The 26,972-nt window shown below is 41.8% G+C and overlaps 2 protein-coding genes across 4 annotated transcripts; both read right to left on the reverse strand.

The window, feature by feature from the left end:
* Nucleotides 1-1,483: 1,483 nt before the first annotated feature.
* LOC308287812 (SERPINE1 mRNA-binding protein 1-like) lies at nucleotides 1,484-11,127 on the reverse strand. Of its 3 annotated transcripts, none has more exons than XM_080729099.1 (9): nucleotides 10,765-11,127; nucleotides 8,771-8,954; nucleotides 8,211-8,357; nucleotides 7,517-7,585; nucleotides 6,628-6,702; nucleotides 5,958-6,138; nucleotides 4,610-4,657; nucleotides 4,010-4,252; nucleotides 1,484-3,034 (listed from the first exon to the last, which is right to left on the reverse strand). In XM_080729099.1, the coding sequence occupies exons 1-9, from the start codon at nucleotides 11,018-11,020 to the stop codon at nucleotides 2,975-2,977; spliced, it is 1,263 nt and encodes a 420-aa protein (XP_080585225.1). In that variant the 5' UTR covers nucleotides 11,021-11,127; the 3' UTR covers nucleotides 1,484-2,974. The 3 variants fall into 3 exon arrangements, with proteins under 3 accessions (XP_080585225.1, XP_080585224.1, XP_080585226.1); XM_080729098.1 differs by having other exon boundaries at nucleotides 7,517-7,588; XM_080729100.1 differs by lacking the exon at nucleotides 7,517-7,585.
* Nucleotides 11,128-12,905: 1,778 nt separating this feature from the next.
* LOC308288641 (3-keto-steroid reductase/17-beta-hydroxysteroid dehydrogenase 7-like) lies at nucleotides 12,906-25,644 on the reverse strand (the record flags this gene model as incomplete). Its single annotated transcript, XM_080730112.1, has 11 exons — nucleotides 25,531-25,644; nucleotides 21,888-22,091; nucleotides 20,544-20,636; nucleotides 19,893-20,007; nucleotides 18,487-18,681; nucleotides 17,949-18,062; nucleotides 17,719-17,775; nucleotides 15,590-15,688; nucleotides 14,089-14,187; nucleotides 13,187-13,402; nucleotides 12,906-13,034 (listed from the first exon to the last, which is right to left on the reverse strand). The coding sequence occupies exons 1-11, from the start codon at nucleotides 25,563-25,565 to the stop codon at nucleotides 12,906-12,908; spliced, it is 1,356 nt and encodes a 451-aa protein (XP_080586238.1). The 5' UTR covers nucleotides 25,566-25,644.
* Between the last annotated feature and the right edge of the window lie 1,328 nt (nucleotides 25,645-26,972).

Here is a 26,972-nt window from a genome sequence, read left to right on the forward strand (position 1 = left end):
TTTTTGGCATCCATGACAATATTACTAGTGTTAATTACAGGTAGTTGCTTGGGCTACAGGTTGCGAAAAGCCATCTAGAACTTTCATTTTTTTTAAATCCATAATTCAAACATTGCACAATTTTCAACAGACCTCTCTCTCTCTCTCTGCCCACTAGGGGCACACAACGTCTATACAACCTCCAAACGACGTCCAAGTCAGACCTCCGTAAACGTCAAGATACGACGTCTGAAATATACCGTCCATACAACGTTGATACAACGTCCGAGTCAGACCTCCCTAGTCAGACCCTCCAACGTTGTTGATACGGCGCAAACAGAGACGTCCATACAACCCTGTTCCAATGTACCGTGTTCTATCCGTCTGTCTTTCAATGTTATATGAGATATGCTACATAAAGTGGTTCCTATGTAAATAAGACGAAAAGCTTACTAGAAAGATCTCCTTTTGGTTGACCGTACCTTTTCCTAATGTTCTAATACATTCTTCAATCAATCAATCAAACCTGTGTCAGAGATAAACCCTGAATCCCTTTAAGGAGTAGGGAGTCTCTTATTGCCTAAATATGGTATTGTATTGGAAATAATTAGCAAGTTGCACCAAACATTTATCAATTGATCCTATAAAGTGATTTTTGACAAAATCCATTTCTGTTTCATTCATATTTGTATCGTGCGTGTATTTTTTATGTGATATCAGCTTTTACCATAGACAGTATGACTGTATGCTTAAAGATAATACCAGATTTTAAGTACAACCCCGGTACAATTTGTGGCAGAGTATTATAAGAAATTTGGAAGAAAAATAATTCTGCACTTTTATTTCTGTTTTGTATTATTAGGTCGTAGGATAAAACCTGATCTCATCTACTCTCCTCTAGCCCCTGGATGTAGGCTTAATGGTAAACAATGGTAATGTCGCCATCTCCTGGAGAATGTCTGAAATGACTACACATTGGTTTTAAAACAGTAGACATACCGTAGTAACATGGTACCACCCTGCCATTGCTGTGAATTGCCTGAATCTGGTGTGACAGGGCCTGTCCTGACATCCATATATATTGTACATATAATCACTAATAAACAGGCTTTAATATTTGTATAACAATAATGCTAAAAGGATAACCCAAGGACTTTTTGGGCCAATCCTTTTCATAATTTTACTCAAGTTGGTTAAAGGACTCGTATCGCCAAAATAAAAGTCTGGGTTTCCGAGGCTAAAGGACTCGTAACTTCAGTTTGAAAACCTAAGTACGACGACATCATGTACGAGTATTTACCTTTGCAAAACTTTTTTTTGTACCGTTACTCAAATTTAGAATAGAGCACTTTTACTTTTAACAGTATTTCTATTGCTACATAGCATAAATTTCTCATGGTTTGTAAGATACCCCGTTTTCTGATTTGCTTTGTGAAATGTCATGGTGTTGTGACGGCACTCTCGCACCAATGTACAAGCAGAATAATTAAAGCCCAAAGCAAAAATGAATCGACCATCTTTATTTACCGACAGAGGTCAGGTCTCTAATAGCAGGGTTAGAATTCACACATCTGCTGTATCAACTGTATTTCTTTCAGAGCAATTATGCAGTGGTGCCACTGTGGAGGCTAAAGAGCAAGTCAACCTTGGGAGGAAATTATTAGCACAGAGGTGGCAGAAACACTTAATTGGAGCTGGGCCGAGTTCACATTTCTCAGTATGCGTATGTGGAGTGTGTAAACGATAATTACAGAAAGCCTAAGGAACTCCTGCAGCGACTCAAGTCTAAAATACACATCTTCCCTCGTCATCTTTGATTAAATGAAATGCTGTCATAATATGACACGCACTTGGCAGATGGAAGAGGGCGAGACGTTATAGACAATGAATAGCACCCCGTATACAAAGTAAATGAGAACACGAGTAAAACTCTCCACCTGTAAATTAACCCACTGGATTTGTCACGGCACATGAAATCAGCAGTTAGCACAAATGTTAAGAATGTTATTTACATAAATTGTTTCAACGGATGCTGGGTTCATTGTTTAGCTGGTATCCTAGCTTCCTTGAGGCTCTACATTGTTGCACTCTACTTGTGTGATTGTTGGCTTTGTTGACAAGTTTACCCTTACTATGCTCATTATGATCTCGCACTTTCAAGACGCTCTGGATCAGAGCATCTGCTAAATGCCTAAATAGTAATAATGACCATTATCTAATGCTTTGGAAACATTTCACTACCGAAGACCTTCCCAATATGAATTTGGCTCCATTTTGTCGATGTGCTCAAAGGTAGGTAAAGGGATCGCCTATCTGCAGTGCACCATCTCTGAAATACAATCCAAGAGATTATGAAAATAGTTAACATCGTCAGGCCTAGGGTCACAGACAAAGACCTTCCTCTAAAAAAATAAACATAAAAACAAAACAAAAAATATCTTTAAAGAAAAGTCTTTAAATCTCAATGAGTGAAGCAGTAACTTTTTCTTCAAAATAAAATACCCAGTGTGGTAGAGCTTGTGAGCTTGGGTTCAGAGCCCCACAGTGCGTGAATTAAAGCAATCAATACTCAGATCAAGCCATGGGACACCCAAGATACTGGATACTTATATTTGGAAATGCATATTTTCAAGCAGCAATACAAAAAAGTATCCATGAACAATGCATAACCTCTGAAAAAAATACTGTATGAAAACATCCCTGCTACTTTGTTTCCAAGTACAAAACCTCTACCAATAAGTTGCTCCAGAGTAGCAAGAAGTCCTTTTCTTTTTTTCTTAGTTTTTTTGTGTTCATTTCTCTTTTTTTTTCTCCATCTTCTTTTGTGTTTTTTTTTTTTAATGGGTAAAATTCAGTCCTCAAAGTCGAGTGTCATAAGTAATGACAGTCTTCGCCACCATCAATGAAATTCTGCTGAAGGATCCAGGAACATGCAAGCCTCGTAGTGGAGGTGCCTAAGGGGCTCCTGTGGATCTGAGAGACTCCAGTCGGGCCCTTAGGCCAGGGCTGGGAAGGCCTCGGGGTCATCCACGTTGGGCACGGCCACTCCACTTGGCTGGAGAGAAAAAACACGCAAAGCAAAGTTCAGACCATTGGTTCCAAAACGACGCATTTTTAAGGGTCCCTATATTTTTTGTTCCTACATTTTGTTTTGAATTATTTCAAAACATAAAATAAAGAGATCCTTAAAAAAAAAGGGAAAATTTTCCTGTATACAAATCTACAAGCTTACAACGCATCACGAAGCGACGCGTTTTAAGCTTGTAGATCTGCCGTTTTCACTAGTTTGGGTCCCGGGTGTTCAATTTCTCTTTTGGTTCTTGAGTTAAAAAGTTTGGGAACAAATCGTTTAGACTATCTGACCACTTTGAAAAAACAAGTACAAATTAAAACTTGTTTCCACGCTATCCATGAAGCTGCCGAGAAAGCCAAGTTTGCCAATTAACTTGCGTAAGAAAGATTACATTCTTATATTCAATTTACTTTTCAAACATAATCAACAGCATGTCTTTCCAACTCAGATAATGACACGGCATGACACAATTAGGAGTTCCTCAGCTAGTGGTCTATGGCATATTTACAGTTAGTCAATGGTAAAATGTTTTAAAATACATAATTGTACCTTTGACAAATGTATCAAAACAATGTTTAAGTAATTAAGTTCATCAACTTTTAAAGAACATTTTAACCAATAAGCTTGTGGGGGGAAAAGCTTGAAATAAAATATTGACTATTAGGGCTAAATATACTTTGTTGCATGCAGTGTCACATACTGAAAATAGCAGATCTACAAAATCACAACACATCACGCAAGTACAAATCCAGCTTAACGATCATTAATGTTAAACTAATTTGTTTTAATACAAATATTTATTTATGCTTTCTTATGCAATAAGTTATATAATTGCCTTGTTAATGCATTTATCTTTTGGCTCTTTCTACCTCATGAAAGGTGCTATACAAATAAAGACACTCTGGCTGGTTTTGACTAATCATGGCTGTATCGACTATCAAAGATATCATAAGTTACCCGCTCGCTCCTTCCACCACCGCGGGGCGTCCTAGCAGAGGCTCCATCCCGGTCGCGGTCCCCGCGAGGCTCACGGTCGCCACGGTCGCGGTCGCCACCACGGCCCTCGCCGCCTCGGCCACGGCCCCCCCTGCCACCACGGGGTCCCCCGCGGCCACGACTTGGACGGCCCAGGTCTCCAAAGTTGATCTCCAGCTGGGCTGTGATGTCATTGGCTGGCTTCCGGTGGTGCTCATCCTCAGCCTGATGATGGAGGAATAAAAAAAGAAATGGTATCAAAAAAGTACTTTTGATTTAAACCACCATAAACTGGTTTAACTCATTTGGACCCGAGGTATTTCTAAAAACATCTAAAATGTAGGAAAAGTTTCCTGGAAAAACTTGAGATAAAATATTGTTGTTGGTTGTCGGTTGGAAACCTTGTACGTCCAAAACTGTTCCTTTATTATTTCAAAAAACATTTTAAAATAGCCAATCTACCAGCACAAAACGCCTGGCTGGTCTACCAAATGGGTGAAGGTGACTTTTAGGTTCTGGCCAATTCTGTGTGTATGGATTTCAGTTGATGCAGTGCTAGCCCAGGCTAAAAGGTTTGTTTACCTTAGCAGGCTCTTCTGCCTCATCGATCAGCGTACCGGCTTTCTTCTCCTGTGAGAGAGTGAACAACAAAACTACCATTACTTCACATTACCCCTTTTCCTCCTCTCCCTAGCTCTTACCGCCATGCTCTACACAGCTCCTCCCCTCAGATTATACTGACATGATGAAACCAAGAATTAACTGTGTGTGCACTTCATTCACAAAGGGATACACCCCTTCAAAAGCTCCCCTGATTGGTCTGACTAGAGCCAGACCATGCAGCAGTAGAGAGAGAGAGAGAGAGAGAGAATGTGTGTGTTACTTGTTAGCACTGGTGCTCCCAATTAAAAAATGTTAGCACTGGTAAAAAATGTTTCCGTACCCACCAGAAAGTAAGCAGCACCAATATGTAACAAGATTTATTTTTCAATTGATGACGACTACAACAGTACAGTTTACAAGCAACATAAAGCAGCCATTAAAACGCATGGAAGGCCACCGCTGGGTTTTTATGCATCATCCTGGGGCCAGGATTTTAAATGTGGTCTCCTTTCCGTTTGTCTCTCGTCCACAGACATCGAACATCTCCAGAGGACGATGCTCTACACTGATTCTAATCATGTCTTCAACTGTGGTTTTTATTTGTCCACTTCCATAGCCCTTTTGGTTAATATAATTCGAATTACTAAGTTATAAAATAATTGCAAAGTAAATGTAGCATATAAATGGCCATATTGTGTACTCACTTCTAAAGTGCACATCAATAGTTTTTAGTATTTCTCAGTAGGTTACAAATTGATTCAGAATATTTAAAACTGTTTCCAAACTCATTTGATGTAATACACCAGCTGTGCCGTTCTGACTCGTCTCTGCTCAAGTAGCACACACACCCATGAGGCAGCCCCGCCTCTCATTCAGAGAGTTGAGTTTCTCTCCGCTATCTACTCATCTCGTTCTTCAACATGAAAATACTTGAAGTACTTTCTGAGTTCTGACACATGGTGAAATAGCACAAGGCGCTGGAATGACAGCACAGCAGCGCTCAGCAACGCCGAGTAAGCTATTCTCAACACTACCATAGCACACCAACTATTTGCACTTGCACAAATGCTCCCACTTATATTTTGAGGTCACAAGGATTATATTTTGGGCGCATGTGAGAAAAACAGTGGTAATTTTAAGCCCTGGTGTTTGTTTCTGTCTCTCTGGAATGGGGGGTGTTGATGAATATCTGTTCAATGTCAACTACAAACTAGAAATACTGTTCCTATGAAACAGTGTGGGCTTGCATGTAACACCATGTATGGGCACAAAGATCTAACTAATTAAAGCATTTAGAAAAACAGAATGGAAAAGTTTATTCACTCACATCTTCCGTCTTGGACTTGTGCAGCACATATCCTTTCTTCCAGTCTGCTCCCTCGTTGGCCTTGCGAATGTTGAACTCCACCTTGGCGGCGGCACGCTCCTTGTCCTGCACGGCCTTCCATTCATCCAGAGTCATCTCCTTGGCAACTTCCTCCTTGGGGCCTTCCTCTACCTCGTTCTCCCTGCAACACACCGTGTGTTATGTTGCATTCAAACTAGCAGCGACAAAGAGGCCAAGCGTGGCCAGCTACATTGCTGCCAAGTACCTATTGCGCCAAGTGTTGCCCAACAACCACGCCGAGTAAATGGGTGTTCAGGGTAAAAACAGCATAGGAACTGGTTAACAACTAAGAGTAAAACAGAACGGAAGAGGGATTGTGGTGAGAGGCGTGGAAATGGTGAAACAAACATCGACACTTAGCTGCATCATTGGGGCACTGATAAAAGAATTAAGCCAGCTCAACTGCTTTTGTAGCACCTTTTGCAGCTTGTCACAGAACAACAAGTGTCAATAATTGTGGAGTGGAATCATTCATCTATCAGTTAAAAAAAAGGCATATGCCCTGCCCAAAACAAAGGAATTTTAAGACTAGAGTCAGACATGTCTGAAAGGCATATAATGTCAGAAAGTCAATATCTGTGGGTTACAGGAAGAAACAACCACAACTCACTTGTTCTCAGAGTCAGCGGGCGGATGCTCCTCTCCCTCAGGGTTCTCATCTGTGACGTTTGATTGGTCAAGCTCGCTGAGAGAAGGAAAACAAAAAAAACATTGGAACAATATGTACATGTTCCCAGTTTCATGCCCTGGGCCTGCAGCATAATCCAAATAATGGTCAACTTTTTTGGGCTTCCTGATACAAAACTACTACAGATCCTCACTGTCTGTTTACATCAACGTTCTGTTTCTTCAGAAATTGCTAACAAAATAAAACAAATACCAGTAACAAGCACATTGAATACCTGACCAATCATCGATTGATGTCTTTTTCAGGAATTCTTCATTGTTTGGAAGTTTAACGTATAAGGATATGCCCCAAATAGGGACACCAGGGTGAACGTGGTCAATTGAACTGTACCAGACGTGTGGCAAATGCTACAAATCTGGACCAAGCATCATCTGAAAACATATCACTGTTGATCTGAAACTTAAGCCCAATTTTGTATGTATTGGACACGTCTCAAAATGCTGGTTATTAGGGCTGTCAGGATTAGGACATTTTACATGACGATTAATTTTCACTCAAATAATTGCGATTAACGATTTAATTGTGTTTTTGTCGTGGACAATTGCATTTCTGTTTGGCTTTTAGGCTTTGAAGTTGCACATGGTAGATATGACACACAACCTAAATATACAAAGAAATGACTGACATATTTGACAACTTTACACTTAAAAAAAGAACATTGATAGTGGAAATAGCCGATCTACGCGACGCGTTGTGAGCTTGTAGATCTGCTAATTCCACTATTTTTTACTTTAATAATCACGATTATGTCAAATAATTGTGATTAGACGATTATGTAATAATTGTGACAGCCCTACTGGTCATCACTTACTTCATATCATCCTTGACAGTGCCCCAGTTGTGAGATCCACTTCCACCACGCTTCTCCTCACCTTTCTGGCTGCTGAAACAAAATGTGCCTTAGCCAGGGGCTTGTGTGTTGTGTACACAAAGATATTTTGGTATTGAACACAAGGAAGTCGTTTTCCTTTTAGCCCACAATTAGTTTTCAGTCCAATTAAAATGACTACCTTCAGGTGATTACATTTATTTCATCGTCTCCCACAAACACAGCCTACTGAGTTTGTCGGAGTGCCCGACAAAACAAGAGACAACATGGAGGAATTGAACCCATCTCTGCTGAGGTGAGCAGGACTTTTACCCCTGTGCCACTTGTCTTTGATACCCCAAGGTGATAAGTAATTGATTGTACATGTTGGGTGACCCCATAAGACGAGCACTAGGGGCACAAACCACCTGGGCTCCAGTATGCCTGAGCAGGCATTTTGGACTTGGGCCCCATTGCGTGTCATAAGTACCAGGTCTTACGACTTAAGACCTAGCCAATGTCGTTTGGCAATTTTGAGTGGCCAGACAGCATTGGCCACGGTACACATAAGACCAGGTACTTGGCAAAATAGGGCCCAAGACTAACCATTTGCTGCGTGTCATTCCCCTACTCTCTCCTCTGTTCCTATCAAATAAACATGTGGGAAATGGCAATATTTGACCGGCAGAGTACTTACGATTTGTCACTGCCACTGTGTCGGTCAAATTCACGTTTTCCCCGGGAGTCGAAACCATCACTACGGCCCATGCCGCGTCCTCTGCCGCCGCCACGGGCGCCTCTGGGACCTCCACGTCCTCCTCTCATCGGCCTTTCACCAACAGGCCTACAGAGACAGATGAGGGAGGAACGCTCATCAAATCATTGTTACATTGAGTTTCTTCATAAATTACATAAACCAAAACATCAATGTTGGATTAACCGAGAATGAAATCTCAATCTCATCCACCCATGTGGCAGCAGTTAGTAAAAATGTACTCTCTCAAGACAGACAGCAAAATTGGTCAGCACCACTGCCTTAAACATGCATTGCAGTGTCGAATGTCGATGTTAGTAGGAATTAATACAGAATCACCCGGGTGGGAGTAGAGTAGACTAAGAAAGCAGAGGGGACAAACTGAGTTCCTGTTTCTAAACAAAAAAGAAGGTGCTGCCCCCAGAGGCGAAAACGTAAGTTTCCCTTTTAATTTTTTACGAATGGGTTCCCAGATTGCAAGCATCGATGTGTGGTTAACTCACTTTTCCACAGAGAATTCGCCTCCCTCTGGTTTCTCGCCGCCACTTTCGCTGGCAGGCCTCTCAAAGCGACGCGGTGGCCGCCTGTCCACTGGCCTTCTGTCTGAGGGGGGGCGACCTTCTCCCTGGAAGCCTCCTCTGCCGCCTTCGCCCTCTGGCCTGCGGCCCATCCTCCTCATACCAGCAACTGGGAGACAATCAAGAGGACAGGACGATTAGGGGTCTGCCAGAAGAAGATAACCGGGGGTAGTTCACCGACCATAACCGTGGCAACGTCCCACGTTCTGGCTGGAGTGCTGAGAGATGTCAATCCCCCTCTCTGCCATGTCTCCTTACACCCGACCCTCCTATCTAACGGAAAACTGCCAAAAAGATTTAAAACTCAATTTAGATAGCATGTTAAGTAGGCAGATATGCCAGCCAGGTTCATATGTTGACCTGGCATTTTATAGTTTCAACGTACAGATTATCTTTTGGATTATACCGCTCAAGACTGATGGTGGTACTAGATTACCTTTTCTATGCATTTGATGTATTGCCTTGAGTTTCCCTTTCTTATTGAAAATAGCTCTGGATTAAAAGCATCTGCTAGTGCTAAATGCCTAAATTGCAAATTGTTAAAAAATGAGATTTAAATGGGGTGGGGGGGGGGGGGGGGGGGTAAAGCAGCACTACCAATTACTGTAACTAATTCAGCCATACAGACTGGGGGGGAATAATAAGTTGCACTGGCATCCAGAAAAGGTTGACACTTTACCATTTACCAGAGTATCAAATAAGAGCCATAAACACCTAAAAAACCATGCCAGTATGTCTGTTCACACAAGCCCCTCCCACTGCCTGAATCAACAGTTACCAAAATAGAAACCCTACCCTTCAGTACAGCAGCGCTGCTGGCTGCACCTGTCTCATCTTCTCTCTGTGGCAACTAGATACATCTTAACAGACATTATTGTAGATAATAGCCAACTAACTTCCTATTGCTAAAGTTACAATCGCATCTCAAGGTTATTTGCCGTCATTGCCCGGCTTAAAAGTAGGCCTACGTGATGTGTTAATTTAGCTTCAGGATGGAATGATAAAGATACATTTAGGTATTGTTTTAACGTTACGGTGAAATGTCATGTGTGGATTCTGTAAAGAGCGTATAAATCGTGCCAAATGCTAAGAGGAAATCGCATCCAAAGAGAGAATGACATCATTCCCATTCCGAGGGCATGTGTCGTGTGTGCGCCGCTTTTTTCAAGTGTCAGTTTTGTGTGTTCCGTTTATCACGGCCCACTCCCCAGAGCCACGAGGTTTATCACCATGAGAACTGACATGGTGGCCATGGTTATCTGGCACCAGTTGTCAAAACCACCCGGCCAGGGAGCTCATGTGTTAAATCAATATGTTTTTTTATTAAAATACTGTACAGTGCGTCACATTCGGATCACAATATCTCGCACACACAAAGTAATACTTTGTCATTTTTTTTTCTCCATCCCACGTTATTTAAGCTTCAGTGGATACCGGCCCCCGGACATATGCAAGGCAAAGCCAAGACGTTTTTGGATGAATTCGACCCACTTTTTATGATTATAATCCATCGAATAAACGTCTAATTGACATGATGCACCCAGCAGGCTTTTGGAGCTCTGCCGTGCAGAGAGAAGGCCCGAGGGGTGACACAGGGCCAAAACAAGTTAGACAACCAGCTATTTATCTCTGGCCTGTGCAAGATTAAACTAAAGTACCCCCGCCTACAATGCGGCCGCGATGCGTGCCGTCTGGAAAAGGCCCGATTGTTCCAACAAACTGACAATTCCATTAAAAGTGACAGAACAAAAGGAAACGTGTAGAGCCTCATGTCACGGGGGGGGCTGCTGGTGGTGTGTCGTTTCTAGCTAACAAGAAAGCAGCTTAGCCCAGGCTAACATTAGCTTCGACACGGCTAAAAATGTTAAGTTAGGGCCCGGCCGGTGACTAGTACGAATTAGAATAGAGTATAATTTCACCATCTTTCTTGAGGGGCACTGGAGCCTGGCTCTCCTCCTTCTTGTCGGCGAGCGGGCTCTTTCTGTCTTTCAGAGAGTCCTTTTTCTGTTGCTTGGCAGCCTGCGCTGCGGTCTTGGCGGCACCAGGAACAGGAGCCTCCTTCTTCTTGAGAGCCGCCTGCTTTATCAGCTCGAACGGGTCCGACTCGTCGTCCAATAAGTGGTCGAACCGATTGGTTATGGCACAGCCAAAACCTTCTTGCATTTGTCCGGGCATGATGGAGCCCCTTCAGCAGGATTTACCTCCGATTCTACGAGGCCTTGGTGCGAACACTTCGCTAAATGAAGCCACAAGATGGCTGGGTAAAGACCTTCTTCTCTTCCGGCGCGATCGACATCCGGGACCTCGGCTGTTGGCGCGGGGTGGGGCTTGTAGTTCTTTGCGACAAAGAGGGTTCCCGGGGAGTCGAGTGCATGGTCGAGTGGAAAAGCCCGACAGGACGGACCACTAAAAACTACGTTACCCACAAGGCCATTAAGCAGCGGGTTTCTCTTTTTTTATGGCTCTCTCTAGTAGGGCAGCGTGATACCCAAATTACTTGGCTCATGTTTCCTAATTTCTTGCGTCTTGCTTTTCGAGTTCTCCAGGAAACTGACAAACCTTTACATTTGAATTGAAGGAAATTATTTTACAGCTCAAACGAAGAAAAATGTACAAATATAAACGTTTTTTATGCCCTATTTTGGTAGAAATTAGAAGCAACAGGTGTGAATTTGTGAGGTTGCAAGTTAACAAGTCCAATATGGCAGAGGCTTGAACTAACGGACAGTATTTAGGCTACATTTAAATTGCAACCTACCAGCAGTGTAGGCTAGCCTATTAGGTGAAACACAGAAAGAGGTACAAAACTCTGAGTTTCTCAATATTGTCATCGATTATATTTTTGGAGCTCACATATCAGGCTGTGTGATTGTCAGTCACTGCCCTTATAAGGAAAGACAATCTGCCAGTGCCAGGCTGTTAGGCGTTTGATGGGACATTGCTGTGCAATGAATGGGATGAATCGAGATCTAAAGGCTAAAGCTATAAACCAGAACATTTTAATCAATACATAAAATGTCAGCACAGAGACAATAAACAATTAAGTGTGTAATTTATAACACAAATAGGAATAGACCACTGAATAAAATCCAAGCCTAACTAGATTCTTCAGTCTTCTTCTTCTTTTATAATATGAACATTGAACAAAGCTACCTACGACAAGTAACCTAGATAAAAATGATGAATCGTAGCATATTCATTAGAAGTAGTCATCATTAGACTTTATCCTAAAATACAAGGCTATATCAAGAACGCTTCCAGTTGTGGTCAATGTGTTGTGTTGTGTTGTGTTGTGCAGGTGTGGTGTGGGAGCATAAATAAATATAAATAGAGCCACACAATGTGTAAATATTCAAAAGTCCTCGTCTGAACCCCCAGTCAATGTGAACCATTTGTCAAAGCGTGCAATCAATACACAAGGTTTTCCAATGCATCCGCGGCGCGGCGCACAACAGACGCGCCTGTGTTGTGTCCCTTTTTTATGACCATCGCACCCGGATAACACAGCGTCTTCACCGCAGTGGTGGAAAAAGTAGGCTATTCACATGTTTTACTTTATGTAAATACTGCAATGTAGAAATATTCTGTTAGCTGTTAAGTAAAAGTCCAGAATTAAAAATTGACTTGAGTAAAAGTACAAAAGTATTGGCATCAAAATCCAACTTAAAGTATGATTGATTGATTGATTGATTGATTGAAGACTTTATTAGAAGAAGTTTGCATAGGAAAAAGTACTGTTTCATGGCGGTACAGTTCACTGGTACAAGGTCTACTAAAAGGAGATCCTAGAAAAGACTAAGCTTATTTCCATAGGAAACCGTTTAAGTATCTCATATAGGCCTAACATTGAATGACAGACGGATCTAGGTCTACTATGCAGTAGGCCTACCAAAAGTAAAAGTAGAAGTAGGCTATTAGAATTAGCCTAAACATTGGAAATACTCAAGTAAAGTAGACTATATGCTACAGTACAAATACCTTATAGGGGTCTAATTGTATTTAAGTACAGTAGGCTATTAAAGTTAACCTACTTAGTTATTTAACACCACTGCACTGGCAATCAATACACAAGGTTTTCCAATGCATCCGCGCGGCGCAGAACACAACAGACGCGCCTGTGCTGTTTATTTATGACTATCGCACCGGGACAGGACAGCGTCTTCACCGGTCTGTTGGGACAGCTGCTGCTCTGCAGAGGAATACACTGTTAACAACACTACAGTGGATTGGATTGTTGTTTGACAGTCGACTCGACAGAAGGACTGTGGGTGGCTGAATCGCGGCCACGGACACGCACACACGTGCGCAACGAGGAGGAAGGATGTCGACACCTCTGGTTACCAAAGCGATGATAGAATCGTACGCTCTCATGATAATGGTTATGGGGGGATTTTTCTTGTATTTCTGTGGAATGGTTTGGTGTTTCTTGAGCACAGCCGATGATGAAGCGTACAGAGAGGCAGCGGAGAGGGGGTACATCGCCGGCGGAGAGGTGTTGACAGCGGCAGCACCGGACTGCTGGGTGTGCGCGCAGAACCCACAGGAGCGATGGAACCACTGCACGGGTGCGCACCGCGGGACGTCACAGAAGAAAACCGGCGACAGGCTCGCAGAGACCACCTATATAAACTTTTTAGACGACACAGATAGTTTACTATCGGATCACCTCGGGGTTTGCTGTGAGGATCACGGAACTATAAACTACTGTAACATTGGGGACCGCAGCAGCATAACTTATAAGAACCAGTCATGGTGCACCCTGGATTGATGAAGGACACCGTTATAGGACTACTTGGAGGCTTATATTTCCGACCCACAGTATCTTTGTTGGATAATGAGACATTTACTGCAAATGTTTGTTTCCGGAAATTGTTATGCTTTATTATTACCAAGCATATTATAGCCAACAGGAAATGCCAAATGGTTTATTGCATTCCGGTTCTCTCTCTCTCTCTCTCTCTCTCTCTCTCTCTCTCTCTCTCTCTCTCTCCTCTTTAACCATATAGCAAAACCCCACAAGACATCAGGACAGGAAAACACATGGCGATCACATAACCGAAGTCATTTTATACATATATAAAATACAAACAAAACAGCAAACAAATAATAAATAGGCTAAAGTAGAATACTAATTTAGCACTTTATGACTCTGCCTCCATGCTGTAAATTCTGGCTCACGATTAACAGTAAGGCTCAATCATAGACGTGATTTCACATGATGGCTAATATTATTGTGAACACACTCCGATACTCTTTTCCTCTTTAAGCTTCTTCCGAACTGCGTCTTCCAGGGACAGCAATTTCTCATATAAGGCCTCTGACATCTCCCCGTCAATATCCATCTGAAATGGGAATAGAACGGTGAGAGAAGAAGGGATGAGACTGACTGACACCTCGGCATGAGAGACTTTAGTGTCGTCAATGTCTGGCATTCAGGCCTGGGTGTCGCATCAAATTCTGGGCCCTGGGTACAAGGATTCACTGCGGGCCTAGGGCTGTCACGATTATGACATTTTACATGACGATTAATCGTCACTCAAATAATTGCGATTAACGATTTAATTGTGTATTTGTCGTTGACAATTACATTTCTGTTTGGCTTGTAGGCTTTGAAGTTGCACATGGCAATCATGACAGATAACTTAAATATGCAAAGAAATGACTGACATATTTGACAATTTTATACTTAAAAAAGAACATTGATAGTGGAAATAGCCGATCTACAAGCTCACAACGCGTCACATCCACTACTTTTTGAAAGTGTTTGAAACTATATTAACATTTCTCAACATGGAAACGATTATGACGATTATACAAAATAATTTTGATTACCTCAAATAATTGCGATTAGACGATTATGTAATAATTGTGACAGCCCTATGCGGGCGCAGAATTTAGTGCGACACCCCTGAATGCCAGACACTGACGACACTAGTCTCTCATGCCGAGTCAGTCCCATCCCTTCTGCACTCGGTGCGTGGCAATATTTCAAATCCTTCTTGTTTCTATGTCAGTGGTGCTCAAACCTTTTCATGTGAAGGACCTCCAAAATGATATGTATTTGGCCACGGACCCCAATCTCAAAATATTTAGTTACAGGGACCCCCAGAAGCAAAATTAGAGTTACAAATGTTTGCTTAAAAAATACATATTCTCACAACTTTTCAAAAATAGCAGATCTACAAGCTCACAGCGCAGCACCGCATTGTGAGCTTGTATATCTGCTATTTTTCAATAGCTAAAGTAATTAAGGCCCCTCCATCTTGCTTTCCCACCCTTGTGATGCCCCTGCATGCTGACTGACACCTCGGCATGAGAGACTTTAGTGTCATCAGTGTCTGGCATTGATAAGACACAGGAAGAAAGAAAAGCTGTGGCACCTGTTAGTCAGAACCAACTATAATTGCATGTCATTTCATAATTCTGTGTCAGTTATCCATACAGTTTTATTTTACTTTAACTGTCTTAGTTAAATGTTTTTACACAACAAATGAAACATACATAGACATAGCCATGTGATGTCAGTCACTTCTTCATATATTTAAGTTATTTGTCATGTTTGATCATGATAATAGTTTACAAATCCTAAAAGGTGAACATAAATGTAAATTTGTTTTCACATGTTCCAATGTTCAACGCCAAAAATACAATAAAATTGTTAATCGCAATTATTTGTGCGACAATTAATGGTGTAGTAAAATGTCATGATGGTGACGGCCCTGATTCCAGGATGTTAGATCCTACCTTACGTGGCTGTGTGTAGTTCATTCCCAGCCCAGACGTCAAGCTGTGGTATTTTGCGTGAGGGTCGAGGGACTCTGGCTTCTGCTTAAACAGCCAGAACTACAGTGCAAAAGACAGACAAGTGCACTCATGAATGATTTTTTCTTTTCTTTTTTTTTCTCCCTGAAGATTCTGAATAGGATTAGAAAGTGTTTTACTCTTGTCAAATGTTTCTGAATACACCCCCTATAGCACATAATCAATTATTCAAAACAGGTATGATGGATGGCATATTGTCCGATTGGAGGAGGAAAGACTGAGCTGCACTGGAGATCTATAGATAATAAACAGTCCTCTTTTGTTCAATAAATATCTCATCATCAGGCACATTCTTTGCAGTACCTTCAAATTAAGTCGAATCCAAATGCCACATGTTCTACGAAATAATTATTATAATCTTTTGTTACCACTGCACCCTGACTTTGATGGTAATGAGTCGCACACAGAATGGCAAGAGTGATTTTTCTCCTTTATTGTATCTTTATTGTAATATTTAGACATAATTCTCTCACATCCAAACTGTAAACATTATAGTTTCCCCTTGTGTTGTTGCTTTTGGGGCATCAGTGGACTCTGGTCATCTCAGAGATGCGTGGGCTGAGGAGCTAGGCATTTCAATATCAGATGAGCTGTGGGAGGAGGCCGGAGGGGCTGTCTAGTGTCTAGTATACAGAGCTGTCAATTCTAAGTTGATTCAATTTAAAGTATTGCACAGATTGCATTACTCCAATTCTAAACCTAGTAAAATGTACCGACCAGTCTCCCCAATATATGTGATAGATGTGTTATTGCGGAGGGTTCTCTGTCACATTTATTGAATGAATGAATCTCTTTATTGCAGACTCATGGTCCATAGAAAGGGCATTTGTGACAGTTATAAATACAGGCACTTAAGCCAATGCCTCCTAAGGCTAGAAGAATATCTAGTGCAGCTCTTCATCTAGGGCTAGGCCTATTGAGCAAAATTCTCATGGCATCATTATAGGCTACTTGAAGATTTTTTTATTTATTCAATTTCTGGGGGGATAAACTGAATTGGTTCTCCAGACAATGAGAAAGTAATATTCAGACAGATTGTTACTTGGCAATATTTGGTTGCTCTGATGAGACAAGGCCTCTTACCTTCCAAAGAATGTGAATACCATTCCTCCTGGTATTGCTTAATAACTAAAAAGTGTGGTTGCCTATTTATTGTCTAGACAAATTTTCATGTGAAGCTTGACCAATCCTCAAGCTTGCACCACTCCCCCATTGAACTCAATGGACTTACTCTATAATGGTGACGTCACCGAGAATGCTGCTTCCTGATTGGGTAAAAGTTGATTCATAATAAAATAATGGCCTGACTAGAACAGTCTGGTTGCCCTACTGGCAACCACACTAATAATAACCAGAAAGATTTAATAGGAAATTGCAAGAGTGGTTGCATATTTATTGCCTGGATAGCCAGAACCCCCTGAACTCAACTACACTAACTACACCAATCAGAATCAGACCGACTATATAATGGTGACATCACCGAGAATGCTGCTTTCTGATTGGCTATGTTTACACTATGTTTGTTCCGGACTACAACAATAGTCTGGTTGTCCTACTGGCAACCACACTAATAATAATTGCAACCGTAGTTTCTCATAGTCGCAGTTAACAATGAAAACATCTTGTCAGAGGCCGGATAACGCCTCGATGTCTATAGCTGACCTATGACATCACATTGTGACATCACATTCCGTCCTTGTCCCTTGTATGCCCATATATGGAGATCCCTGATGTCATCAATATTAAGCCCATAGCTTGGAATGCCCATATATGGACATATTGTGCGAGTCTCATGTGGTCTATAACATAAGACATCTATGATGTCAGACCGTCAGACGTTAGTCATATTGATATTTGGGAAAATATTTTGTCCACATTTTGTCCAACTTAAACAACCAACCGCAACTTGAATCACACTTGCAAATTAATTCCGTCCTGTGCGAATTCCGTCCTGAAGGGGTCTTACTGGTAATAAATAATGTACAGTATGTAAAAGAAAAGTAATGTACTATTACAATAGTTCTTCTGGAAATGCAGTTGAATTTACATACCAATGCCTCAGCTCCATTGTGAGGTGTCAAGGTGAAAGTATTGGTAAACATTCGGATCTACGGAGATGTGAAAGAAATGTGAGCAGAATCAATCAAATAGTTGTATCTTCATTTGGAACTATTACACTACACTGACAAAAATTATGAATAACGAAGATGCAGACAAATCAAGTGGTAAAGGACACAGCTTACAAAACATTGTACAGTAAGAAGAGCTACAGTACACTGACCAGCCAAAATACAGGCATGAACAGGGTCCAGAAGAAAGCTGGGAATGAGGGTAGGATTCCATATGTCAGGTTGGTCATCACAAAACCTGGACAGACTACTGAGGAGAACAAGCCCTAGAAAGCACAACACAAAACAACAACCTTCAGACCACACTAGGGGGGTAAAAAACACACTCTTCTGCTACTTTACATTGTTATCAGTTTGTCCTATAAAAGTCAATACACCAGAATATACATTGTGTGTATTCTTTAAACCAAGGGTCTTCAACGTTTTCAGGCCAAGGACCCCTTAGCTGAGAGAGAAATAAAGCAGGGACCCCACTACATATTGTATAAAATTGTGTTGCAGACCCCCTGCTGAAGACCCCTGCTTTAAACTAATGTAAGGTGTGTGGCTGTATGTGTGTGTGTGTGTGTGTGTGTGTGTGTGTGTGTGTGTGTGTGTGTGTGTGTGTGTGTGTGTGTGTGTGTGTGTACAGTATGTTGAGTAAAGTTGCCATGTTAATAACAAGAGTGTCCAGAGGTGTGTAGTGCAGACCTGTTTGTTGAAGTGTGTGTTGAGTGCTAGGCTGAGGAGGTCTGTGGCGTATTTGGAGGAGCTGTAAGGCTGGGTGCCATTTTGGTGCTGTACATCGTTGAGACTAAACGCAGAACGATGAGCATTACTGGAGGAGGTCCACAATATCTGTGAGGTCCGGTCTGCCTGGCACAGAAACGGCTCCAGTTCTCTGATCTGGGCCACAGAAGAACACAGGGTGAAAAAATGATGATCATGAGTGCATTTTTGCACACCTACAATGTTACAAAAATACCGTACGTACTGTATTTCAATCAAATGAATGCAGGGAACCTGTGTGTTCACTATGTTATATAAGTATGCATTACATAAGTATATATGTTTTATGTTATAGTAATGTAGTAGTATATGAGTAATAAACTGAATTCAATAAGTTGTTTTGGCGACTAGCCTAATGGTCTTAGAAGAAATATGTGTGGGAATGATAGAATCTTTTAAATCTGTATGGTGGATAACTTTAATTCGGATGGCATGTTCCGTAAATCAGATTTCTTTAGTTTTGCAGCCATACAGTGCCTGCCCAAACCTGCCAAATGAACCGTGTGAATTCAGCAAGAAGAACATGATTTGACTAGTAATTCCAGCACATCTCCAGAGGGACTCAGGAGATCTTTGTTGGGGAAATACATCAGTAACATGACAATAGGTCAGTATCTACCCGACAGAAACAGATGGAAGCAGAATACAAAGCATAAATCTAAAGCCAGCAATCAGCAATGCAATGCCCTTAAGGCAAGGAGAGAACATCCCACAGTCATAGAAATCGTGGTCAGGTGTTAAATTTTTAATGAGCTTTGTTGCTAGGGGACAGATGGATCTAATATCCCCCGCATTGCTTCAAGGGTAAACAACAGGAATATCTCTCCCACAAGATAAAACTGGCAAAATAATTGTCCATGATAAGCCAGGGTGAAATGTCAACATACAATATATCAGTAATGCTTAATTTATTGCGACCGTAGGTCGCAGTTTACTATCAGAGCCGTCACAGCTTGTCCGTAGACGTCCGTCCGGAAGGGTAACGCCTGACACCGATGAATCACTGTGACATCACAGATGACATCACAGTGATGTCAGATACTCAGAGCAGGGATCTCCATGTGGCATAAAAGGGATTCTGTTAGGGATCTCCATATGGCATAAAAGGGATTGTATCCCAGATGATGCCCTGTTAGGAGAACCACACTAACACAATCCATATATGGCCAAGACAGATGGACAAGACGTCTTACTGGTACTAAGTCGTATGAAATAACAGCAGATCTGCAACCTCACCGATGCGACGCAGTGTGAGCTTGTTGGACTGCTATTTTCAGCAAATAACATCACTGCACAATGTAATATAATTCAGGCTTAAGTTAACTCACCAGTAGGAAGTGGCCAAAGAGGTTGGTAGCAAACACTTCCTGCAATCCATCAGGGGTGATGTTGTCCTTCTGTGTCAGGATACCCTCCCCAGTAGCAAACATGGAGATAACCTTGCTGCAAAAAAAAAAAAAAAGAAGACACAAATGTAGTCCATATGTTTTGCCTTTTTGTGTAGATACACACTATAAAGGATGTATATTTGAAGGTAATACAATATTTCTTGCATTATACAGTGGTATGGTGTCCCTCATCATATTTTATACTTTGGACTTTTGTCTTTTTGGGAACAATAGGACTCTCCACTTTTTTGTGAGGCACGTGAGATTCAATCTCCTGATGAAATTGGTGTCTTTCTTAAACCCAAATGGCTTAATTGATTGATTGAATGATTGATTCTTTTATTAGATAGATTGTGCTCATTTTTTTTGTTTCATCACTATCCTGTACGAGATCTCTGGTATCCCAAATCTGAAAGTATTTTCTACTTATTTACTAAAGAGCTTGAGAGACGGAGAGACACCTGTCACTGAGCAAAATATCCATAGCAATGATTACCATGGGAATATAAATCTATACATTTAACTTTAATTTTAACACAAAAACTGTCACTTACAGTACAGCACTAAAAGAGTGTAAAATCTGCACTGTACCTGGAGAACAGGCCTTTGAAAAAGGCTTTCGCGTCAAACGTTGGGTTGGGCATGATGCCTGCATTCAGGTAGATGTAGTCTAGCCGGTTATACCTGCAAATGAGATACACATCTGGAGACTATTTTACACCGCTAATCGAATCAACTTGCATGATTGAAAGCTTCCCTTACTCAGCATTTAGAGAGAATTACTCCAAATAAAAGTCTTCCGTCTTCACAACCTTGTCTTTTTAATGCACTTGCATACGGAGAATCCATTCAAGCTATCCACCAGAGACGACATTTCGTTAAAAAGAGGGTGGCAAAAAATTGTTCACTTACTGTAAGCCTGATTTTAAAAACGGCTTACAAAAGCGTTGTGAACTCGCAGATAAGCTATTTCTATTTATATATTGTTGTCTGTAATGTAATGATAAGCTCAAAATAGGCCATGGGAGGCCAGTTTGAAAGCAAATAATGCATGTATATGGTTGCAGAAACTAAAGAAAACAAGTGTCTACAAGTTTCAAATCTAAAATCTGATTAATCAGCCAAAAACATTCAGAGGTCGAGTGCATGGTAATTATGCGTAAAAACTATTTAATTTTAGGTTAATTTCAAAAGGAAAGGGGGTGCGTTGGCAACTGCCATTCCCCTGGAGCACCGTTGTTATCTGTCCGTGAAAGGTAAATAAACCATGTGAAAAGGACATTCATTGTGTGCTGGCTATTTCCTCACTTTCATCCCCTGGAGCATACCAACTGTGTTGTGTGTTGTGTTCTGCTCAGGGGCGTCACAAGGGGGGGAAAAGTTGGACTGAGTTACTAGGGCCCAAGGTGGAAGGGGCCATTGAAAAATAGCAGATAGACAAGCTCACAGCGCGGCACCGAGTGCCGCACTGCGAGCTTGTAGATCTGCTATTTTTGAAAAGTCGAGAAAATATGTGCAAATCTTTGAATATATGTATTTTTAAGCGAACATTTGTAACTCAAACTTTGCAACTGGGGGGGTCCCTGGAACTAAATATTTTGAGATGGGGGTCCATGGCCAAATACACATCATTTTGGGGGTCCTTGACATGAAACAGTTTGAGCACCACTGACATAGAAACAGGTTTTTCAACAAACCTTTGGATTAAAAATATTCAAAGACTTGATTTTTCAAAAATAGCAGATTTACAAGCTTGCAGCGCGGCACTCGGTGCAGTGCTGTGAGCTTCTATATCTGCTATTTTTCAATAGTTAAAGCACAAAATAATGCGTAATAATGCATTCCCTATGAAGAACATTCATGGGGGGTCCCGCAGTGAATCCTTGTACCCAGGGCCCAGAATTTGGTGCGACGCCCCTGGTTCTGCTCACCAACCTGCGTTTGATCTCCTGGGCAGCTGTGAGGACCGAGGTGATGCTGCTGGTGTCCAGGCGAAGAAGGGCCACGTGAGCGTTGGGGTGAAGGGTCAGGAGGGAGGCCTGAGCGGCCTGACCTCGATGCGGGCTCCTGCAGGCCAGACACAGCTGTAGAGCTGGCTCTGCAGTCAGGAGGCGTTCACACAGCGCCAGACCTATACCACTGTTGGGAGAAATTAAAGTCACATATAATATAGCACAGGGGTCTTCAACAGGAGGTCCGGGACCCCTAGGGGGTCCACAGAGTTACTATAGGGGGTCTTCCAAATCTTTGTGTGATCTCTCCTCTTTTGTATTAACCACTTAAACCCTAACGTCCATATTCTGAGAACTTTAGCCAAAAATAGCAGATCTACAAGCTCACAACGCCTCGTGAGCTTGTAGATAGGCTATTTTCGGCAAAGAGGTTTGGTGTAGAGGGGGGGAAAAGAGCAGACCAAGTACAGAGTGAAAGGTCAAGTTTAGTAGGCAAAGTATTGACGGTTCAAGGTTAAATATCTGAAAACACAAATTGACATGAATCCAAAATACAATGATGATTGTGCTGTCAAACGATGAAACTATATGGAATCTAGTATGATCAGATTGTGGGGGTCCCTGCTTCATCTCTCTCTTAACTGGCCTGAAAACGTTGAAGACCCCTGATATAGCAATTCAATTCAAATGAGCTTTATTGGCATGAGAGAACATGTGTTTACATTGCCGAAGCAAGTGTCAAAATATAATAAAAACTGTTGAAAATGGGGAACGGCATTGTGTGTAAACAGAGCTATGTCACATTGTGTCTAGAGATGGACCGATTGCAAAATTCTTGGCCGATACCGATCCACCGGTTTTATGAAGGTCTGACCTGCCAAAACCGATTTTTCCGATACCGATTCCTTTAGCTAAGAACTAGGAAATAGGGTTGCTCCAATACCCTTTTGTTTCAGGCCAAGTAGGCCTACAAGACATACTTCAATTTGAGTACCAATAAGCTAGAAGAACACTAATGCCAAATCAATCACAATAGTACAATATCCAAAATCACAGACAATATCCAGTCTAATATAACCGTCTGGACTAGGCAGGAGGAAAGCAGGTGACGCATGCTTTTTCCCCCCCTTCTTTTTGGAGACGACATTGACACAGGATTATGGAATATATCCTTACATTGCAAAGGTAATCGGCACCATCTGTATTCTGTAGGCTGCCTCTAAGTAGACTGGCTGCTACTTGCTAATGTTTACGTCACAGGACCGAGCATCATGCTGTGCAGTGCAAGAGATACAATTGGCCGATTTTGGCATATTTATGTCAGTGACCTGCCGATCACCGATTTGGCCGGTTTGATATGATACCTGCCGATTTCTGATATTGGCCGATACCGATGTCCATCCCTAATTGTGTCGTTATATGTTATACAGTATACAGGGTATAAGGTTCAAGGTTCAAGGTTCAAGGTTGATTGTTACGTCTTTTGTACAGGTACATAAGAGTAAAATTTGTTTTTTGTTTGGCATCCTTCAGTCAATGCAGTCGTATATAAAAAAAAAAACAATATAATAACAGCAAACCACATCTAAAAATAATAATAATAATAATCTAAAAAGGAGTGCAAAAGGCAAAAAGAGCAACAGTAAAAGAAAAGAGCATCCTCAGATGTACATGTGCAAAAAGTTTGGCATATTCTATACGCCAACAGCATATTTTTCCAGTAGTTGCTACTGTACTGTACTTAACTTTTGTAAACATCTTCACAGAGTGTTCTATGTGCAACAGATTAATATATTCAACTTCACAGTATGCATTTATGTACAGTAGGTGCAATTCAACTTCACAAGGAGGGAACGTAAGGGGTACGTACAGTAGGTGCAATTCAACTTCACAAGGAGGGAACGTAAGGGGTTGGGGGCTGGGGCGCTAGCGGGCGATTCCTTTTTCCCTGGATCTTTCTCGTTTTTGACAGTTCGTTCATGTGCCTGACTGTTCGTGGAAAGAAGCTCTTTTGCAGTCTGTTGCTGGTAGCTTTGAGACTGCGTAGACGCTTTCCATGAGGCAGCATCTTGAACAGACTGTGGTTGGGATGGTGAGAATCTTTCATGATTCCACAGGCTTTGTTGACACAGCGCTCGTCGTACAATGCTTGGATTGGGGGGAGATCGCATCCACTGATGCGTTCGGCTGTCCGCACAACCCTCTGCAGGGCCTTGCGATTGAGGTCAGTGCAGCTGCCATACCAGGCAGTGAAGCAGCCAGTCAAGATGCTCTCCGTGGTGCCCCTGTAGAAAGCCCGTAGGACTTTGGGACCCATCCCAGCTTTCTTCAGTTTCCTGAGGAAGTAGAGGCGCTGTTGGGCTTTCTTGACCACCTTTTCTGTCTGCACTGCCCAGGTCAGATCCTCAGTGATGTGTACCCCCAGGAATTTGAACTCTTTGACTCTCTCCACTGCAGCACCCCCGATCTGGAGGAGTGAGTGGACTTTAGGAGGCCTCCTGTAGTCAAAGATAATCTCTTTTGTTTTGTCCACATTGAGAGATAGGTTGTTCGCTTGACACCATGCTTCCAGATTCTCCACTTCTCTCCTGTAGGCTGTTTCATCATCATTGGTGATCAGGCCTATGACTGTGGTGTCGTTCGCGAACTTGATCACTTGGTTGGAGCTGAACAGGGCCACGCAGTCGTGGGTGTACAGGGAGTAGAGGAGGGGGCTCAAAACGCATCCCTGGGGGGCACCTGTGCTGAGAGTCAGAGGGGCCGAGGTAATTTTTCCCATCTTCACCACTTGACGTCTTTGTGTCAGAAAGTTTAGGATCCAGCCGCAAAGGCTTGAATTTAGACCTTTTTTTTAGATAAAGCTTTTTGAAACAAAAACAGCAGCAATCTTGGACCCATAACATGCAAATTGCAAATGATTGCTTTATAATGGTATGCCATTAATAAGATGACATGACAGCTTCAAGTACACACATGATCCTTACTTGTTATTGATCTGTTATTGTGAACCTTAGTCTCATGTTTCCAAATATCATTATTAATTCAAGTTCTTCTAACCTTTTACCCTTGGCTGGAGGTAGGTGGTTCCATTTTAAAGCATACCATACTCTACACATTTCAAAGAATGAATCTACTTGTATGATCTGAAGGCTATCCGTAGGCTACAAGCTTATATTACATTGAACGAAATGCAATAACATGGGCAAACATAGACCTACAAGTCTGGATTGTTCAGACCCCTCCCCTTTTTGTGTATAATTTCTAGGAACTCATATTAGGATTGTCATTGTTCAGACATGATTGCTACCACATTTATGTCGAATCTGGATGGATTATAATAGATATGATCTTTTTGCCCATTTTGACATTTTTCTCTTTTCTTTGACATGATTTATTTTTATCCTTGTCCGCCCTTTTCTCGTCATGAAAACAACAAAAACGAGGGAGCTTGCACAGAAATGAATCCCCCCAGGCCACTTCCCGTTGATGACATGAGAAGTTGCTATTCAGATTCATAAATGCCCGCCCATGGAATTTGTCTCTCCCAGAATGAGCTAACTCCACTGAGGGGGAAGCAAGCTCGATATTAAATCAATATTATTTAAGACAATAAATAGAGTAATTACCTGTTTGCTCCCGTGACCAAAACCACTTTGTTCATCGTTTAAGGCCGAAAGTGTGTATATAATATTGTAAAAACGGAATGAATTTACGCTAACAACAGGTGCTTTGAAGTTTTCTCCCTGGCCGACAGAAGAATCACCCTTTCCTGTGGAGTCATGTTCTAAACCCCGCCTCCAAGCTGTAATTGGATGCTACAGCAGCAGTCAGCCAATGAAAGGAGTCACCTCATCTCACACGCTGTACAGTAAATACTGGATATACAGTGGTTCTCAACATAGGGGGCGTGGGACCCTATACCATGGGTCTTCAACAAGGGGTCTGGAGCCCCTAAGGGGTCCTCAGAGTTACTACAGGGGGTCCTCCAAATCTTTGAGTGATAGAAAGTTTGTTTTGTCTCCTATTTTAAATTAAACCACTTAAACCAAAGAGGTTTGGTGTAGAGGGGAAAAGAGCAGACAAAGTACAGAGTGAAAGGTCAAGTTTATTAAGTATTGACGGTTCAAGTGGTTAAATATCTGAAAACACACATTGACATGAATCCAAAATACACTGATGATTGTGCTGTCAAGCAATGAAACGATATGGAATCTATGATTAGGTTGTGGGGGTCCTCCTAGCTCTGGTCCATAGCGTTAGTGGAGAGAACTCCACTAACGCTATGGACCAGAGCTATGGGGGTCCCTGCTTCATCTCTTTCTCAACTAAGGGGTCCGTGGCCTGAAAACGTTGAAGACCCCTGCCCTATACTATAGTGGCCCTTGAGGGGGTTCCAGAGGGTTCTTACCCAAATAAACCTATTAGACCTAATACACTTGACCATTATTATCACATTCACAAGTAATGAATAACTATTTGATCAGGGTTTAACCGTTACAGCATAATGTGCATACAGTTCAGTCAGATAATAACTCATGAATAGATTGAGACCAATAATAATGGCTTGAGAACATTTTATTGATAAAATGTAAATGCAAATGTGAATATTATATTTGACCTTGGCATTTCAGGCTCTGCTTATATATAACTCCCTGCTCAGCAGTCAGCACAGGCCTATACAGTACATCTCTAACAAATTCCCCAGGGGAAAGCAGAGCCTACTGGTGGTGCTATCTGGGGTGGTGGTGGGAGCAAAAAAAAGCACATATAGGCTACATCAGTGGCAACTCTGACAATACAACAGAATTAAGTAAGTATTAAGTATGTAGGCCTACAAAGAATCAGGTGAGCTTGTACTGTAGTAGTAGACCGCAAATTGATCAGCTGCTTGACATGTCAGAAGTCACATTATATACAGTAGGCCTACATCTACCACACACAGAGTTGTACATGCGTGTTAACCTCTCCAGTATGCTGCCTGAAATAGCTCGCAGGCTATAAGCTTCATTTATAGATGGTTATTATGACTTGACCTGACCTGACTTATGGACTGAATCCTATCTAACAA

This window comes from Nannobrachium achirus (assembly GCF_963921795.1).
Source record: "Nannobrachium achirus genome assembly, chromosome: 1".
NCBI lineage: Eukaryota > Metazoa > Chordata > Actinopteri > Myctophiformes > Myctophidae > Nannobrachium > Nannobrachium achirus.

What these genes read in the sequence shown, in the direction of transcription:
- LOC308287812 (XM_080729098.1), bottom strand. Translation starts at nt 11,020, where the DNA reads ATGCCCGGACAAATGCAAGAAGGTTTTGGCTGTGCCATAACCAATCGG. An exon ending in AGTGCCCCTCAAGAAAGATG is followed by an intron (nt 8,955 to 10,764) that starts GTGAAATTATAC and finishes ATTGTCTCCCAG; the next exon opens with TTGCTGGTATGAGGAGGATG. An exon ending in AGGCAGAAGAGCCTGCTAAG is followed by an intron (nt 4,253 to 4,609) that starts GTAAACAAACCT and finishes CTCCATCATCAG; the next exon opens with GCTGAGGATGAGCACCACCG.